Genomic DNA, 21076 nt, shown 5'->3' on the forward strand with positions numbered 1-21076 from the left:
GAGTATTAAGTTTAATTCTATACTCCTCCACCTTTCTCCTCTCTCTTTCCATCTATTCTAAGTCTGCTCTTTGGACGGGAACGTGCTAGTGATGTGTGAGTCACTCATTGATACAATCTGGTGTGGCGCACTCACACAACTTTCCTTGTCGTTATGAAAATTGATCACCTGACGCTAGTGTTCACGCGCATCTCAAGTCTACTATTCATAGATCTGAGCCAGCTGGTGACAGGACAATAACGCTGGAGACACACGAGGTCTGCTATCTCTTCATAGTGAATGATTTAATAGAATCAACAGTTGCCAACAGTTTGCAATTGAATAATCACATTTTCTCGAATTTCAAGCTTATTTTAGGTGAAAATGTTACTGAACATTAATTGTAGAGATTTTCATGCTCAATCTTTTTCACTTGAAACTTTTTCTTTAAATTGTATCTGAAGTCTGATAATTGGGAATCTGAAATCAACTTTGCATAGATTGGGCGGAACTCCTGAAATTTTTACAGATATGGGACTTGTAGAGCTTATCAATGACTATTTTAGGTATAAATTCGATCAAAATCGTTGGAGCCGTTTTCGAGAAAATCGCGAAAAACCCTGTTTCTGACAACATTTTAGCCGCCATCTTGAATTGCATTTCATTGAAGTTGTTGATCCTTATATTGTAAGGACCTTAAGTTCCAAATTTCAAGTCATTCCGTTAATTGGGAGATGAGTTATCGTGTACACAGACGCACACACATACATACCAATACAAAAACCACTTTTTTGGACTCAGGGGACCTTAAAACGTATAGAAATTTAGAAATAGGGGTACCTTAATTTTTTCGGAGAGCAGTACTTTCCTTACCTATGGCACGGAATAAGCATAAGTGTTTCTTTCCTCTGTGCCTATGGTAATAGGGCAAGGAAAGCAACAATCTACTCAATGGACTCAAATCAAATTTTATTCTAAAAAAATATTTCTTTAATATGTGAATATTCCCTATTTTAGTGATAATAATGTGACAATTTTCTTCTATGTTTGGTTTTGAAGCATCTAAATTTAAAAATCTACTGTGTGAAAATAATTGAGAATTTAAAATTTTGTGAAGTGAACCAACTACAAGGCAACCTATTTCGGACTATGTGTAACCTTATCTAAATTTGGGAGAAGAATAGCACAAGGTTACCCTATTTTTTTCTCTCTATAATTTTTTTGATGTACTTGTTGTATGAATCAATAAAGAATTTGCCAAAATTCCAATACAAATAGAATGCAACAATGCACAAATATATTACTAGCAAGAACCCGTGCTTCGCAAGGGTCCACTTTAAAACTTGACAAAATGAAAACTTGACGTAATGAAATTTTGAAGAATTGAGAATAGGCCTATAACCATCCATGGTTAATTAAGAATCTATAAGCAAAATTTCAAGTTAATTAGTCCAGTAGTTCAGACGTGATGATGCGTCAAACATAATTTTCCTATCCCGTACGTGCATAAGCCAGCTCTTTACTTTATATAATTATTATAGGTATAGTTAACGACTGCAAGAGATAGGACTGTGGAACAGAATAGTGGTGAAACTATGATAGCGCCAGAAGTGTCTCAAACACAATAGTAGGTACTACATGAACTTTTTGAAAGTGATTTGAAAAAATGTTAAAACAACAGAACAGAATCCTTATCATTCTACCTTCATTTAGAGAGGCTTTTGTTTGAGCCGAATGGAAATCTATTTATAAAAAAATGAATGTCTGTTTGTGTGTTTGTTTATGTTTGTTTGTTCCCTGTAGACTTGAAAACTACTTGACATAACGGCATGAAACTTTGGGAATATGTTGTGTGAATATTGGGGATGGTTTCTGAACAGAAATTTTAATAGGGGGGCTAATAATAATTATTTATTAATCCATTTTACAGACATGTATGTTTTCGAAATTTTCGGCCGAGCGGCTACTGAAGAACGAAAAGATGACCATGATTCAAGATCATATTGTGATAATATGATTTAGCATCTAAAGTTACCAGCTGTAATAAACATATCACCTGTGATAAATTATTGTGTACTGGTATTAAAACGGTAGTTTAGAGTTGAAGTGTAGTTGATTGGTACCAGCTGTTGATAATGGTTCCTTAGAAGACCTACCGTATACAAATAATTATCACTCCCCTATCATTGAGAAACTGGAAAATGTTGAAAAAATTATTCACCTAATGAAAGAGAGTATATATATATTGTATAGTGTATATATGTATAGTATTCATATTGCATTCATTAATTACTGAAGAATGAAAGAATAATTAACAATTTTTTGAATTTAGCTTAGCTTATATTCATCCTAAAATGGAAAGAATATGGAATTCTGTGTGATTCATCGTACATCGCATATTTCCTGGACCATAATCGACAATCTACAGCTATGAAAAACATTGGATATTTTTCTTTGAAACACTGATATAACCTTTTTTTTAATTGATAACTTTACTGACAGATATTACTACCAATTGATTGAGAAGAATAATATGTTTACGGAATAATGAATGCTGCATGACTAAGCACATAGGAACTCCGTATTGAGATGTAAATGAACATGTTGATTGTCAGATAAATTTAATGATTCACCAAATAAAGTCAAGTGTAACATGAGATACATTGGCGGTACGAAGTTCGCTGGGTAAGCTAGTTGTAAATTGAGCTTTATTATTAATAGACAACGCTGAAAAAGACAGGCTCAATCACCAGGAATACTATAAATCTGTAGATCGTTTACCACGTAAAACACGTGGTAAGCTCGTGCTCTCAATCAACGCAAAATCAATTCGATCAGCTAATTGATGAAATTGTTTCAAGCTTTCCAATGATTACAACATATGTTAGAATATCATGGTGTCAATTATCTCAGATCCGTATGGAGTTCACCTTACCATAAGCTTATACTTAATAGGATCCTTTTTCATCCTTTGAAATCCTTAGAGGCAAAATATCTCAAAATCCGTTCTTAGTGCGCATCTAGCATGTTTGAAGAATATTTGTGCAAAGTTTTAAGTCTGTAGGCCAATTAGTTTGAGCTGTAGTGTGATTTTACATCAAAATTTTCGAAAAGTGCCATCTCCTGAACCCCCCTGTGCTCCTGATCGAAATTTTTCTGCATAGATCTGATTTTTTTCGTACCTGAACGAAAAGTTACTCATGACTTTGCTGTGCAATGAACGGTTAAAAAGTGAAAATTTTGGGGGGCCTAGCTCCCTCAGGGGGGGGGCAGATTTCTGAAAATCCTTTTGAAGTGGATTTTTTGAGGCTACAATAAACAATTGTGCGAAATTTCAAGTTTTTAGGCTTAGTAGTTTGGGCTGTGGTGTGATTTCAGTTTGTCGGGGCTTAGCCTTTTAGATATAGGTAGAAGAAGAAGAAGAAGAAGAAGAAGAAGAAGAAGAAAAAAAAATAAGAAGAAGAGAAAGAAGGAGAAGAGGAGTAAGAAGAAGAAGAAAAAAGAAGAAGAAGAAGGAGAAGAAGAAGAAAAAAGAAGAAGATAGATTATTATGTTGCTTTGGCCTGTGATCTGTATAAATGTCCTTTAACAACTAAAGGTGAGTCCACACATACCGAACCGAACCTCGAACCGCGCAGCAAACCTTGCATTCCTCCGAACATCTTGCCTTTCAACGAACATGAGCATATGTTTCATAATGTTAAAAATCAGCTGTTAATCATTTCGCCGTACCGTACTCCGAACCATTCGCCGTGCCGCTTGCCTCTGTTCTAACTGCTCGCCTCACCTTACTCCGAACGATGAACTTTTCAGCCAATCAGAGCCCTCGATTACAATTCGCCGTGCAGCTCGCTCCACAATATTTTGGCTATCCATCACAAGTGGAAAACATGCGAACATGAATACAGAAGTATGGACAATTTTTTATTTGATTGAATTCCTGTTTTGAACAATTCATTGTTACGAATGATAAATTGATAGGAGCTTATAAATATTTTCTAATTCAAATGAAATAACTTCTGAAAAAAAAAATGATTGGATAAATACCAATATTGAATTATTGTTGACCAAGAACTCAGTAGCCTACATCGACAATTCATTCAACTAATTCTGTATTGATAAAACTATAATCATTTTCTCTATTGATGATCAATTTCATTAACTAATCATCAACTAACTGAAAAAAGTAGGCTACTTCAATTTCCATGAATTTATTAATTTAATTATATAAATCTAAAGTGTAGGTCATATCTAAAGAGTTCGATTCTTGTTGGCTAGATAGATGTTATTCAATGCAGAAATCATTGTTATTTTACTAAAAGAAAGGATAAAATGAATAGTTCTCTTTCAGGGGGAGTTTTGATAACCCACAAAACTCATTTTTCATTTGAAGAAATAATATCAAAAAGGTGCATAGGACCTTACTTTTTTGTTCAGCTTGCCAAAATACCCCTCACTTCAATATTAAAATTTTCGACTGACTGTACAGTGAGTCAATCATTCTATCAAGGCTTGAATAATTTTGAAATTTTAATTAAATAAAAATGGTAGAGAATAATAATTATCATGTAGATATCAACACATTTGTTTAAATACATATTAACTGCATGCGTTTTCATATTGCCGATACAGCATTGATAAAACTGTAGACGTTTATTTAGCAGTCTCAAAAAACTGTTCTAGCTGAAAAATTAATAATACATGCCACAACTTGTAGGCTTATACATTGCATCAGGAAAACTAAGTTCAAAACTATGGTTTTCCTAAACATATGTTTTTGAGATAATTTCTTCGATGCAGCTGTTTCACATCTACCATTATAAATTAATTATACAGAGTTTGTGAAAATAAAAATATTTATTGATTACCAAAACAATACTATTATTATATTAATGATAATAATTAATTATTAAAACAATACTTTTATTATATCAATAATAATAATATTATTGAACATATTTATCAATTATCAGAACAATATTATTGAGGTTGAGTGGAATCAAGTAGAAAGCAATAATAGAACAGATGTTCTTTTTTTAATTTCTATCATATTATTCTGTTATTTCCAATGATTACAACATTAATGTTAGAATATCACAATCATGTCAATAAATAAATTATCTCATTTCCATAATATATGGCACTCACCTTACCATGTTCATAACCTTACTTAATAGGATCCTTTTTCATCCTTTGAAACCCTTTGAGGCAAAATATCTCAAAATCCGTTCTTAGTGCGCGTCTATCATGTTTGAAGAATATTATTGTGCAAAGTTTCAAGTCTGTAAGACAATCAGTTTGAGCTGTAGTGTGATTTTACATCAAAATTTTCGAAAAATGCCCTCTCCTGGACTCCCCTGTGCTCCTGATCGAAATTTTTCTGCAAAGATCTAATTTTTTTCGTAGCTGAAAAAAAAGTTCCTCATGACTTTGCTGTGCAATAAGCGGTTAAAAAGTTCAAAATTTTGAGGGGGCCCCAGCTCCCTCAGAGGGGCAAATTTCTGAAAATCCTTTCTCAGTGGATGTTTCCAGGCTACCATTAACAATCGTGCAAAATTTCAAGTTTTTAGGCTCAGTAGTTTGGGCTGTGGTGTGATTTCAGTCTGTCGGGGCTTAGCCTTTTATAAGTATAGAGATTAATAAATCACTAATAAATTATAATTGATCATAATTGCAAAGCTCCTACAAATAGTTTAATTCAAGATTGAATTGATTGTATATTATATTACTGTATTAACATTATTTGCTAAAGTCAAATAGGCCTATAATATTTTATATTGTGGCTCGACTAGAAGAATAAACTTGTGCGATAGCCGATATTCATGTCGTAGATAGTTGTTACCTACAATAATTATGATACAGTGCATAAACAGTAAAATAAAATGTACAGTCAAACATAACTAAAATCTAGATTGAACTAAGATTGAAGGAGATCTACATTGAATTAAAAAAATGTCTCAAATTGGAAGAATGTTATATAAAGCTGAAAAATGAAGTTTAAATGAGGTGCTCTATGACTGAAGAGATTATATTCCTAAATCGATGTAAATATTAAGAATTTATTCTTGTAAAAGATACTATTTCAAAAATTCGCATTCCTTGGCACCACCCATAACAGAAAATGTATGTAAAATGATAACACATTTCTTCGACGTAATCTTGGAAACTCCGAAAGTCTTGGACATTTTTGAACATTTTAGTTGCAGAAACATAAATTGTATTATTAATACATGTCATCATCATCTTCTTACAAGGATTAGGCTGTATCGGCATCCATTTCTTTCTTGGTCTTCCTATGCCTCGCTTTCCTTCGTGTTTGTACTCCCATGCTAATATTGGGAGCCTATTGGATGGCATTCTGAATAAATGAGTAGAACAATTTTCTCGATATTCCTTCAGAATATCGAATAGCGGTTCTACATTCAATTCAGCTCTTATGTTGACATTCCTTATTTTATCCAGTCTACTACAACCTTTGACCGCTCGTGAAAATCTCATTTCAGCAGCTTGTATACGAGATTGTCTGATTAGAACCCATGCCTCGCTACCGTATGCTATTAACGGTATCGCCATTGTTCTGTTAAACTTCAGCTGCGTCTCTTGTCTCGTTCGCCTTCCTATAGCTCGTCTTATAGTGCAACAGGCCGCACTGAATCTCGCCACTTTTTCACCAACATCTTCATCCTTAACGAATGAAGTGCGGCATCCCAAGTAGTTGATTTCTGTTATTGATCATAACTTACAGCTTTCGAGGATTTCATTTTTAGTCTTTTTCTACTTGTGAATAATTATTAATATAAATTTCCTAAATTTTAAAATTCAAAGATTATTAATATTGAAAATTTGTAATGAAAAATCCCTTCCAATATTAAAAACTTCAAAAATATTTAGGCCTAAAGTTATAAAGCTTTTTGTGCTCACTACTGCGATGCTAATGACGCAGACGGCGACATTTCAACACATTTTGGTGTAAGGGCAAGCATTCCTAACCGGCAATTAGGAGGCACATGATTCGATTCCCGAGCTGGCAAATAATTTTTGTATAACTTAGTAGCGCTCATCGAATTTCCATCTAGCTGTTTACCCTGTTGTCAATATTTGCAGTAGCAGAAGTCTTCGAGGTGATTTACAGCATTTAATTGGGATTTTCGTTTAATAATAATTATTCATTAATTAGCATTTGAACAAATGCAACTTCCAATTTATTTCCATCTGTTGAAATTTCAACCCTTTCAACCACGGCTTAAATATGTCCTAACAATAACATTATTATTTGAAGTAGGTTACAATATAAGTTATTCAATCCCATGTTCAATGAATTTGAAATTTATTCCTAAAAGTATATAGGATAGGCTATACGGTACGGTAGTCGTTATTCAATCTCAAATTACTATATTATTTTCTATCCTATTGTATTATCTCTATTGGAGTAGTCTAACTCCAAATTGAGCGAGTATTTCTCGATCGATATATTGATATTGACTACTTTGGGTCTCAAATAATGTAAATTCTTTAAACATTATAAACTTTAAAATCTTATTTAATAACGAAAATTACTTCACTAATTATTGAATTTAGCTATATGAAAAGAGTATTAATCGTTTCTATTTGATATTTTCTCTATTAAGCCTCGCGCACACCAGTGTAAGATGAATGCGAGACGTCGACGGGAGCGGGACATTTTAAACCATTTAATTGGAAATTGGCGCACCCATAATATGTTCGCAAGGCTTGAAAGACTGCAATATACACAGTGACCACATTGTTACTTTTTTCATAGTAAACTTAATTCAACATATAAAGTTTTCCTTTTTAAAATTGTACTTTACTAAAGTGTAATTACCATTGCTCTCCTTCATAGTGAAATTATAGTCTATAATCAAAAGGAATTCCCCTATATTTTCATTCTTCGGAAATTAATTGTAATCATCATAAATAATTTGAATCGAAACAACTTGATATTGTCGAAACCACTAACTTAACAATTTGACAATATCATAAGTCGGTTTCATTTGATACGAATATCTAACAAAAGAAAACATCTGAGCCACAACAGCGAAAATTATGAATATTATTGTAAATAGTGTTCAAATAAGATTCATTTCATCCCTCAGGTTCTGTTTTATTCTATTGGACTTGTCAGTTGCATTTATGATCCAGAAGAGATTTTATTAGCAGCAGCCACAAAAGGATTTCTAATTGATAAAAAGCTCGCTATTCATGGACGTGAGTAGACATTAATTATTATTCATTTGATAAGTAGATTTGTAAATAGTTGATTCATGTATCTAGGTATTTGATTTAAAATCTTGGTTATAAGCTTCTCTTATTAAAGTGTTATATTGTTTTTGTTTAAATGGCAAAAATTGAAGAAATTATTGAATACTATATATTTTATATATATATATATATATAAATATATATATATATATTTATTTATTTTATTGCTAAAAACACTTCATTCACATGGGCTACTTTTTAAATTAATAAAATAATATAAAATCTTGAAGCACCCTTTATTTTTAAAGTTTTTTTTTTAAATAAAGGGTGCTTCAAGATTTTTATATTGTTTTATTAATAGTAATTGCTATTTGTTATTTTGTTCAGTCATAGATTTTATAGAATAATATTCAATAATGGACAATTGAATGATTCTTAGAATAATATTATAACATATACTAATTGATACCAGTGCTGATACATTTAATTATTTTGAAGATAAATTAGCTTTTAATACAATAGGTCCAAAAGAAATGGTTTTCTTTGAGGGATGGATTTCACTTACTGTGATTACAGTAACTTTATTACAGTAATACAGTAACTATATTGGGTAATATAGTTACTGTAATTGTGATTAGAAATGCCATGCATTTTTAGCATAATACATTTATAGTCAAGAAATTGTCAAATCTCAATTTTAATAAGCTTGAGAAATGCTCAGAAAAAGAAAATCAGCTTTGAAAAAATTAGGTTATTATAGTAAATCAAGTTCTAATAAAAGCAATATACAAATAATGAGGAAATGAGCAATAACACATTTTTTGGGATAGTTGTCATTGACTGTGTAATTCAAACTAGGCCTTGATCGGCAGATGGATTTTCGCAATTAGAAGCAATGGAATTGGCTAAGTTTAATCATAACAGTATTATAGACTGATAGACTCAATATTCAAATCTAGCCCTTCAGTAATTAAGTTTTCAGAATATTAGGATGTCCTTTCAATAATTGAAATTTGTGAATTCAGTCATTTTCAACTATATTATATAATATAAGAACTATAATAATTATAAATAATACTATATTTATACTTATAATTATTTTGACAGCACCTTTTGTTTTTGACAGCACCTATAGGAGCCCCTGTTTTAGTGCTAGGTGGACCACCGGGTTTTGGACCACTACCCTTTGGTGGCCCATTCCCCTTCGGTGGGGGGCCCATACCACCTCCATTCTTCGGCCCAGGACCATTACCGCCATTTTTTGGACCAGGAGCCCCCTTCTTTGGACCACCGCCTTTTCCCATTTAGGGAACCCAAACAATTAGAAGCTTTACCATTGAAAATGTTATTAGATGTATAATGTATCAAATAAAATCTGTTGTTTTCTTATCAAAATGGACACCATGAATTCATTTTGCGATCTAATCGCAAGTTACTCTTTACAAAGCTTTAGCCAATATAGTGTGGTAAGACAGACATTGTGGTTTCAGATTTTTTTAATTTCTTACAGTTGATTGATTTCTACATTTTTTCACTGTCCCACATTATAAAGAAATATAGAGATTCAATAGGTTATTTTACAATGAAAAATTATTAAAAAATAAATCAATTACGTTATTGATTTCTTACAATCAATGCAAATGGAATGCAATGAACAGAAAAGTAAAACCATATCATCTAGGATTTGGAAATATGATAATAATAATTATGATCTATGTGAGGTTGATCACTACCTCCGTAAACAAAGCCATAGTGGATTCGAGTGTCGCCAGCACAGGTAGGGCTCCTACACCAATAAAAATTCGTTGATTTCAGCTGATCTATATCAGCTAATGTTTCATTGGTGTTGGAGCCCTACCTGTGCTGACGTCACACGAATGCACTACGGCTTTGTTTACGGAGGTAGTGGGTTGATACAGAGGCTCTGACACATTCAACAGGGAACAACTTTTATTTTTAAAAAATTAACAATATACATTGATACAGTACATGTATTCTAAAAAGAGTACACAATTAATTAAGTACTCTATACGCACTTTGAAGACAATATGGAAATATGATCAAATATGTTTATAATTCCATTCATTCAATTTTGATCTTCTAATAAGCTACAATGGTAGGTATAAAAGTCAACTCACAAGAATAATTAAAAATTTTCTTTGTTGAAAGAAATTAACAAAGGTAGGCCAAGTTATAAATGAAATTGTAGATTTTCTTAATCATGTAGGCTACATTTTTTCGGAAAAACAATCAATAGCCTACTTTTATCTTAAATTATACATTTCTCAAAATTATCGTTTGCAGATGGCACAATTAATTTGTATTCCATACATTTCATTGATACCATTTGGTTTTGGTTTGAAATCGATAAGAACCATTATAAAAATACGAGATGGACAATATTAATGAATTGATGTTACATTTCCTTGATGGAAGGAAGTATGTAAATTTCTACAATATATTGAGACATTATTATATACAGAAAAACATTCAAATATGTATTTACTAGCTCTTGAAACTTAATTTTTGGAGACTTCTAGAAGTAATATTTCTGCAAAGAAATATATATGCGAATATTATTCCTATTAAATTTTATAAAACTTTTAAGTGAAAAAACACTCACATTATTTGATGTGGCGACGTCCGTTTCGTGCTGGTATCGCACATTTTCAAGCCAAACAGGAACTGAAGTGTTTAAGGTTATGAGGGTGAAATTTGGTTGGGGTGGAGGGGAGTTTTGGTGGTTAATGGAGGAGTATTTAAATGAGTTTGTCAAACAGGGTGTGGGAGGAAAAGTTGATTTGGTCATTTAGAATATTGCTTGGCTGTTGTTTGGTGTGTTTGTATATTTCAAACTGTTCTAGTACATTTAATTTTCTGTTTTTGTGGGAATAGTGGAGTATTTCGAGGTTGTTGTCTATGTCAGGGTGTGTGTGGTCAGAGGAGATGATGTGTTCTGCAAAGGTGGAATGGGATGACGGATGGGTTATGGCTCTTGTGTGTTCTTTGAATCTTATATTGAAATTTCTAGCTGTTTTACCTATGTAGAATTTGCTGCAATCTCTACAATTTAGCTTATAAATTCCTGGTCTATTGTATTGATTTTGAGAGGTGTTGTGTGGGGACAAAAGTTTTTTCAGTGAGTTTTTTGTTCTGTATGTAACCTTGTATTTTATTTTCTTGAAAGATGCTGCTATTTTGTATGTTTTATTGTTGTGGTATGTGAGGGTGACGAATGCTGTATGATTATCAGTGTTGTATTTGTCAGAGTTTTGTGGATTGTTCTTGTTGTTTTTAATTTTTTGTAGTAGTTTGTCAATCATTGAGGGTTTGTATCCATTTTGTTGTGCAATATATTTTATTGTGTGCAGTTCAGTGTTGTAATCTGTGGTTGTCATTGGGATATTTATTAATCTGTATAGCATGTGGTTGTAGGCTGCAAGTTTGTGTTGGATAGGGTGATTTGAAGTGCAATGGATTGTGGTGTCGGTTGTTGTGGGCTTTCTGTATATTTTGAATGTTTTGAATGATTGGTTCTGTTTTGTGATGGTGATATCCAGGAAATTTATGCTGTTGTTGGTTTCTAATTCAAGTGTGAACGTCAAATTTGGGTGTATGCGGTTGAGGTGGGTGTGTAGTGTTTCAAGTTGTCGTTTGTTCCCCCTGTATAGTATTAATATGTCATCTACATATCGGAACCAAGTGAGTATTCTATTGGATTGGATGTGTGATTTGGGATCATGGTTGTGTAGGATGTGTTTTTGTTCTATAGTGTGAATGAAAATCTCTGCTAGAATGCAAGATATGGGTGATCCCATAGGGAGGCCATGGGGTTGAAAATAAAATTTACTATTGAATTCAAAATAGTTTTGTGAGGTTACAAGTTTGGTTAGAGTTATTATTTCTTGCATAATGTCCTGTGGGGTGTTGTTTGATTGTAGCATATCTTCTAGGTATTTTATTGTCTCCTGTATAGGTACATTGGTGTACAGATTGGAGATGTCAAATGAAGCCAATGTTGCATTATGTGGAATCTGGATTTTTTGCAGTTTATTTGTTAGTTCTATGTTGTTTTTTACAGCAGTGTGTTCATGGAATGTTATATGTTGTCTTATTGTTTTATCTAGATGTTTTGCTAGGTTGTGGGCCGGGGCTTGTATGTGGTTGATTAGAGGTCGAATGGGTACATCAGGTTTGTGGATCTTGGGTAGGGCGTTCAATTTGGGGGCTGATGGGTTTATGTTTTTGAGGTGTTTTTTGTTGGTATGTGGTATAATATGTTGGGTCTGGTTGATGGCATTCTTTATTTGAGCCTGGTATTTGAGAGTGGGGTCATGTTCTAGTTCAATAATGTTGTTGTTTGTGATGAATTGCTCTACTTTTGAGTTTAGATCATCTTGTTTCATTATCACAGTGATTTGTCCTTTGTCAGCTGTAGTTATGACTAGGTTATGTTCTTGTTGTTTTTTGTTGACATATTAATGATGACATATTAATACTATACAGGGGGAACAAACGACAACTTGAAACACTACACACCCACCTCAACCGCATACACCCAAATTTGACGTTCACACTTGAATTAGAAACCAACAACAGCATAAATTTCCTGGATATCACCATCACAAAACAGAACCAATCATTCAAAACATTCAAAATATACAGAAAGCCCACAACAACCGACACCACAATCCATTGCACTTCAAATCACCCTATCCAACACAAACTTGCAGCCTACAACCACATGCTATACAGATTAATAAATATCCCAATGACAACCACAGATTACAACACTGAACTGCACACAATAAAATATATTGCACAACAAAATGGATACAAACCCTCAATGATTGACAAACTACTACAAAAAATTAAAAACAACAAGAACAATCCACAAAACTCTGACAAATACAACACTGATAATCATACAGCATTCGTCACCCTCACATACCACAACAATAAAACATACAAAATAGCAGCATCTTTCAAGAAAATAAAATACAAGGTTACATACAGAACAAAAAACTCACTGAAAAAACTTTTGTCCCCACACAACACCTCTCAAAATCAATACAATAGACCAGGAATTTATAAGCTAAATTGTAGAGATTGCAGCAAATTCTACATAGGTAAAACAGCTAGAAATTTCAATATAAGATTCAAAGAACACACAAGAGCCATAACCCATCCGTCATCCCATTCCACCTTTGCAGAACACATCATCTCCTCTGACCACACACACCCTGACATAGACAACAACCTCGAAATACTCCACTATTCCCACAAAAACAGAAAATTAAATGTACTAGAACAGTTTGAAATATACAAACACACCAAACAACAGCCAAGCAATATTCTAAATGACCAAATCAACTTTTCCTCCCACACCCTGTTTGACAAACTCATTTAAATACTCCTCCATTAACCACCAAAACTCCCCTCCACCCCAACCAAATTTCACCCTCATAACCTTAAACACTTCAGTTCCTGTTTGGCTTGAAAATGTGCGATACCAGCACGAAACGGACGTCGCCACATCAAATAATGTGAGTGTTTTTTCACTTAAAAGTTTTATAAAATTTAATAGTGATAATTATAGTGGAAACAAGATGGATAACCAACAACAGAATATTATTCCTTTTTACCGAAAGCCTGAATGTAGAGTGCAGTGGTTTGGAGAATAAAACCACTTACATATTCTGCTTTCTGAACGAGTATGGTTCCTAATCTAACAGAGTAAGAAAATGGACTAATAACTATTTTTTAAGACTAGTTCTTCCACATGAATATTGGTTATCAAGTACGATTGAGCAAACTGTATTCGAATACAGTTTTCCTGCTAATCTACGATCGAATAAGTTGATTTCTCCAGAACTATCATTCTTCATTACTCCTCGAATTCGCGATTAAATCTGTACAAGACTTGGCTTTCGAAGATCTGAAAAATAAGAAAATAGAATAATATCAGATATCAGTTCATGTGCATGCAGAAGAAATACAAAATCAACTTTGATAGACGTTTTTACTAACTCACATCTCACAGCTCTCACCTATCACGTTAATTAATTGTTGGGATTACGTATTCCAAAATTTAAAAATATCATGATCAACTATAAAGATGTGTGTTTATGTATTTAGTTGATGGTATACTAACGTTAATTTCTTTCCAATTCTGATGTTCAATCTCCATTTTCATGGTTCTTTTCTATGTTTTTATTCAAATTTTTTCTTTATCGAAATGATATCTTATTGATGAGTGGCGTTAGAGGTGTTTTGTAGCTGGGATCGGTAGCAGATAAATGGTAGATCTGCAATCAACTCAAGGACAAATTAAATTCATTTTATAGACAATAAATAATTATATTTTTGATTTGTATTTTTGATGTATAAAGTTATCGCGAGTAACTTCAGCCTAGGTAGGTCTATGTACCACCTTCCAATGTCTACAGAATAATATCCAATCACTGCTTGGAAACGGTAGTTGAGGCCCTGAATAACTCTGACGACAAACCTAAGCCAGCTTGGCTATCAATATAAGACATCTTTTGGACTAATTTTCAATCAAAATTTGGAAATGGAATGGTAAGGTCCTATAATCCTGTTTTTCCATTTCCAACAATTTTATGATTATGTGTTTCATCATTGTTGAATAAATAAATAAATATTATATTATATTTAAAAATTCAATAATATTGAGAGCTACCTATAATAAAATAATACAATCTACAATCTACCTCTAGATGCAGATGTCCTCAGTTTTGCAGCTTGAAAAACAAATTATGATATTAACCAACAATGATTCGAACACTCATTCTAGTCAAAATTTAGGCTACTTTTTTTTAGTTCATTCTAACGTTACTGATATGCTTTAAAATATCTAAATTCTATAAACTGTAGACAATACGAGTAGATTCTATCGTGGTAATTTGCTAATTTCTTATATAGAACTAAAGACAACAAATTCAATGTATATTTTCTCAACAGTATTTTTTCTGTATGATGAAACTCAGCATGGTGAAAATAGGAAGATGATAATTAATTCAAAGAATTTAAATTATTCAAAGCAATATGTGAAAAATTAGGATAACTATACTGTAGTTGGATTATACGACTTACTTACAATTTAATTATACTTATTTTAATATTTTATTTATTTTAAATATTATATACTGTATATTCTGCGCAAGGGTGACCACGGGGGGGGGCGAGGACTGCGGACTGCGTCCTCAAAATTCTTGTGAGGAGAAAGGGGTCATTTTTTGTGGGGGGAGCGATCCAAAAGAAGTTTTGCAGTTTTTGGCTATTACGAGGGTGCCTTGGGGGGGGGGTGCGTCATTGGCCTAGAGGGGGTGGGAACCCCTTTGTACCTATGTAAGGTTGTATGATATCACTTACGTTGTAGAGGCGCGTACCCTCCGACAAACATGCAAGATGACTGGTCCGGCCTTTATGCTCTTGAACAGGGTGACAGCCTCGGCATGGCTCAGGTCATGACACACTTGCCCGTTAACCGCAAGCAGTTCATCACCTGCAAAATTCAAAATTCTACATGAATTGAATGTACTGAATAAACGAATTCAATAAGATGAACCTCAGAATATATAATGTCAAATTAATAAAGATCATTGCATTATTTTGATTACTAGATACTTCAAAGAATCAACCCCACTGATTCATTCATTCACATCTATATTCATCACCTCTATCATCGTTTATTCATAGTTATAGGTTAACGTAAAGCTGAAATTTCTACAAACCTAGTCAGTTCAATTTCAATGTATTATTATTGTACTTTGACATTAATATAGCCTATACAGTAGAATGGAGACTCTTCTCAAATGATCATTCTGTATTATTAATATTATTGGTATGGTCTTAACAAACTCATACTAATTTGGATTTGTACGCACATTTCTTAATATGAACTTAATGATCGAGAAGAATTTGAATGAAAATATCTTGTTTCCTCTATCTAGTTCTCAAAAAAGGATGACATCGATCCAGATACACAGGAGTTGCAATATTAGGCCTACCTTATACTATTATAGATTATAATAATCTATAATAGATTAGTATTATTATCTCAAATGATCATTCTGTATCATTTATATTATTGGTATGGTCTTGACAAACTCATACTAATTTGGATTTGTACGCACATTTCTTAATATGAACTTAATAATGATCGAGGAGAATTTGTATGAAAATATCGTGTTTCCTCTATCTAGTTCTCAAAAAAGGATGACATCGATCCAGATACACAGGAGTTGCAATATTAGGCCTACCTTATACTATTATAGATTATAATAATCTATAAAAGATTAGTATTATTGTCTCAAATGATCATTCTGTATCATTTATATTATTGGTATGGTTTTGGCAAACTAATTTGGATTTTTACACACATATCTTAATATGAGCTTGATGATCGAGGAGAATTTAAATGAAAATATCGCGTTTCCTCTATCTAGTTCTCAAAAAAGAATGACATCGATCCAGATACACAGGAGTTACAATATTAGGCCTACCATATACTATTATAGATTATAATTGATAAAAGCAACTCCCGTAATAGAATTCTGCTTCAAGCTCATTTTCCTGGAAAATAGATACTGTAACTTGAAACTGATTCGTCATTTCCTGCCTACCTTTTAATTTATTATATTCCATGTGAATTATATTCTTTCATAGTAATAATTCGGCTATTGCTATCTAATCCGCATATGATTGAATAATTTAAATCTATTTGTAACTGTATAAGTTAGCTAAAAATATATTTCTGAATCACTTTAGAGCTTCCCTGCTGTCAGGGCTTTCAAGTAGGCCTATTTGTTCAACATTTTCTGATAGTTTTCGATGAAAAAGGTATGTGTCTCTGAACAGTAGTACTCTTGTTGAGGAAAATCTATGTATTTCCTAATACTTTCCTAGTTACGTATTTGAATACGTAGATTTAGGCTTGTCACACACCGATTAGTCAAGACAAGACTAGTCACGTTTAGTCACAATACTTCACATAGCTGCTTATGACGCAACATACACTGATTAGGTAGTCATTGCAATTAGACATGACTCCATAAGCAACTATGTGACGTATTGTGACTAAACGTGACTAGTCTTGTCTTGACTAATCGTTGTGTGACCAGCCTTAGACTATAAGAAACCTTAATTCTAAGAAATTTGATGGTTTCATCAACTTGTCAACTGAAATACTAAAAAGCATGGATGAATACGGTACTAATATACTAAAGTAGGCTACTGGAATCAGATAATAGTTATCGTATACAATTAGAATAGCTAGATTGTTCTTCTATGCTAGAATACAGAAGGATATGGATAAACATGAAACTTTATTATAGTTATATTATTTATTATATGAATAAGCCTATATAATTTTGACAAACCTTCTCTCAGTCTTCCATCTTCAGCCGCCTGTCCATTTTCCAGCACACTTTTGATGAAAATTCCGATGGCTCCCCGCGGAGAGTCCTTTCCACCGACTATGGTGAAGCCAAGGCTCTTCTTTCCCGGACCTTTTTCGTAGACAAGGGTGTGCAGTGAGGAGAGGGCCGAACGAGGCCTTCTGGGCAGAGTGCAGAAATCAGTGGCCGGATTTTCGAAAGTGGACAGTTGGTGCGGGAGTGAGATGCTTTCGTCAGTACACCTCTCCCTCTCATCAGCACTCACTGCTTTCTGACTGTTTGTGTAGCTGACTATAGCTCTCCTCAACAGCTTATTGTTGATGCTGTTGCTGTTCTTCTGGTAATGCCTTCGCTTAGATGGTTTACAACTTCTTCTCTCCTCAGTCAGTCGTTCCCTCCTCGAGTCAATCGCCGAAAGTGACTTTGGACTGCCGTCTGCTATCAGTTCATTGAGAAAAACTGTCCTTTGGTCATCTGATTTCATCCTGGGCAACACTAGAATATTTTCATAGTCGACAGAGCTCTCCACCATTTTCTCAGTCTTCTTCTCAGTCTTCAAGGCCTCCTTAACAGGCTCTTCCACTTCTTCATTTGTTTTGTTGCTTGTAGATCCTTGAGTATCTCTTGCAATAACAATGTCCACCTCTTGAGGACCGTTAAGTAGGACTTCCCTTGCTGCCGACATTGTCAGGCCCCTCAGTCGTCTGCCGTTCACATTGATGATTTCGTCGTCCACCTTCAGAGAACCTTCCCTGGAAATAAGCAAAAAATAATTGATGAAATAAACTATAAAAAAATAAGATAGGAAAAAATACTGTGAAAATTAGTTTTGATTTGTTCGATGGAGTTTGCAAATGTTTCTTGAGTGCCGGTGCCGTTTAAGGTATAAGTTTTGTTTAAAGTAATAGTTTACTTGAATGCACACTATAGTGTGGTCCACGTTATAATGGCAGTGGATAAAGATAGAAGAATAGCGATGCCAATTCCCTGCATTAGTTAATTATATTTCTACACCGTCAAAAACATAATTGTCATCGTTGTGGACCTAGAAAAGGATAGTACCACCGGCTTTGTCGAATGATAGACAAGGATAGCAAAACCGAAGTTGATCAAATACTGTCATTATAACGTGGACCGCACTTTAGACAAATAATTCACATTAGATACAGTCAACATATTCAAATATTCATGATAATAATAATAATAATATTGAGTGACCTGGCTGGCTCAGGTCTGGTGTCAGAGTTTTCAGGTCGCAACTGATCAATTTCAGGGCCTCTGACATGACCTAACGAATATTCAAATCTCATAATCATTACAGTATTAAAATAAGTGAATAATTTAACAATGTCTCTCTCCTGATCAATTATTGAGATTATAGGATTTCCATTTGAAGTACTGTAGTTTTAAATATGTTTAGAAGATCCTGACTCTTCTATCAACTTCAAGCTTCATCGAATCTCTTAATCTCTCTGGAAGTATGACAACTCACATGTTGTTAAATTTGCAAAAGTAAACTGTACTTTAGTTATTGGATTCTTAGACAATTATGAATTCTCAATACTCTACCACAGTATATTATAATATTCTATTTAATTTTTCAAGTATCCTAATTTCAAAGTCCTCACATCGAACCAATCGATGAACTTATTATTATGGATACTTAAAAATCATTGCTCAATGAAAAATAAAATTTAATACATTGAATATCACAATGTGAATTTAGAATCATGAAATCATGAATATCAATCTTTGTGCTAGTTCATGCAAAAACAAAACTTTGCTCTGAAGCACCAGTATTTGAATAAAAGTGAGCTTTTTATAGTAATATACCCTAGAATATATATTTATATTATTACTTATAAGTTGCGATCATTGGGAACAAAGAATGAGTAAAGTGAGATCGCATTCGACTTTTAATGTAATATAACAGCAGAGATAATATAGCATAGGTAATATAGTGGGCTTGATTCTTGTTGCATTCAGGCCTCAGAGGAAAAGAACTCAAACTACAGATAAGGAAGAAAGCTGGGCTTTTCTAAGCCAGAACAGCATCACTGTTAAGGCAATGCGTTTCAACCAGTTGTTTGATCTGTCATCTGCTGTCAACTGTGACGCTATAATATCTTCCTGATAGCCAACAATGGATCACCTCTTTCAGAACCTGTTCAGGCTAAACTAATAATAAAATTATTGTTCAACGTTCTATCGATGAAGTGGAACAGCCAATAAAAGTCTCTCTGCCAATGAAAGCTTGAGAAACCATTGTTTCTTGTTTCATTGTCTTCGTCTGAACTTCTCAACACCAATCATTTCAAAATTCACAACTTAATACAAATTACAACAATTCTTGTACCCCTTTAATTTATATTTTCGTTCATTTATAGTGTACGTGAATCTACGTATTTCGACTCTTACATATTCAGAGTGTTCTGGGAAAAGGTGCCCATAAGTCAGGGCGTGATTCCTCACATCAGAAGAAGAAAAAAAGTTCTAATTAACAATTAATTCTAATTAATTATTTTCTAATAGGTCCGAAAATGCTTGGCTATCAAGTTATACAGGATGAAAGATTTCGTCTGAATTTCAGTTTCCCTACTGAAACGAAGCCCTACGGGTATTTTTTGGCTGTTGAAAAGAGAGCTTAACAGACTTTTTCTATTTTTAATGCGTTTTGTATGTAATTTGGATTATTTTTCAAAGGTTGCGTTTGACTATTATAGACTTATCTCACATCTTTCTCTTCGAAATTAAATTTTCTACAAGTTCTGTAGAAAAATATTCTGTGTTTATTGTACATTTAGCATAGTAAATCTGCTTCAAACCTTGAAGGAACATATTTTTCGGAACCAAGTTTCGCGTATATCGTCACATATCTTGAAATTACTGTAGCTACAGGTCTGGAAACGGTTTTATTTAATTTTTCAATTCATTTAAGATAAAGCACACTGAATTGTACATCTTAATTAACAGCCAACAAATATCCCGTAGGGCTTCGTTTCAGCAAGGGAACTGAAATTCAGACAAAATCTTTCACCCTGTATAACTTGATAACCAAGCATTTTCGAACCTAAATGTTAATTAGAACTTTTTTCTTCTTTTGATGTGAGGTATCAGGTATCTTGCCCTGACTTATGGGCACCTTTTTTCAGAACACTCTGTATAGGATATCTAAATTGAATGCATAAGTTCAGAACGATTACATAAACATGTTTCAATCGATGATAATCATTTTAAGATAATGCACTGTGATTCTAAATTAATTTGAAATAAACAGTGATTAACTAGTTCAAATGGAAATAGTTCAAGTTCAACTTGATTCATATCATAGGTATCTTGATACCTATCATTCGATAGTGTACTATTTATTTTTATGGTAACAACAATACATTTCAAGCCAATAATATTAGTAACTGTGTGAAACTAAATAATGAGGAACTCAAACTCAAACTACA

The 21076-nt window shown here is 33.2% G+C and overlaps 1 protein-coding gene and 1 long non-coding RNA gene across 3 annotated transcripts in view; one reads left to right on the forward strand and one right to left on the reverse strand.

The window, feature by feature from the left end:
* The first annotated feature begins 8089 nt into the window (after positions 1-8089).
* Positions 8090-9598, forward strand: LOC120349771. Its single transcript, XR_005570405.1, has 2 exons — positions 8090-8205; positions 9326-9598. It is a non-coding gene; the product is annotated as an uncharacterized LOC120349771 (long non-coding RNA).
* Positions 9599-13836: 4238 nt separating this feature from the next.
* LOC111057785 overlaps positions 13837-21076 on the reverse strand; it is a 69208-nt gene continuing 61968 nt past the window's right edge. For both annotated transcript variants that reach the window (XM_022345254.2, XM_022345261.2), the window contains exons 4-6: positions 17604-18373; positions 15595-15727; positions 13837-14137 (exon numbers count right to left, since the gene is read on the reverse strand). In XM_022345254.2, coding sequence (XP_022200946.2) covers positions 14077-14137; positions 15595-15727; positions 17604-18373 — 964 coding nt within the window. In that variant the 3' untranslated portion in view covers positions 13837-14076. The remainder of the gene's footprint in view (positions 14138-15594; positions 15728-17603; positions 18374-21076) is intronic.

The sequence above is a fragment of the Nilaparvata lugens genome, chromosome 2 (genome assembly GCF_014356525.2).
Source record: "Nilaparvata lugens isolate BPH chromosome 2, ASM1435652v1, whole genome shotgun sequence".
NCBI classification, from domain to species: domain Eukaryota; kingdom Metazoa; phylum Arthropoda; class Insecta; order Hemiptera; family Delphacidae; genus Nilaparvata; species Nilaparvata lugens.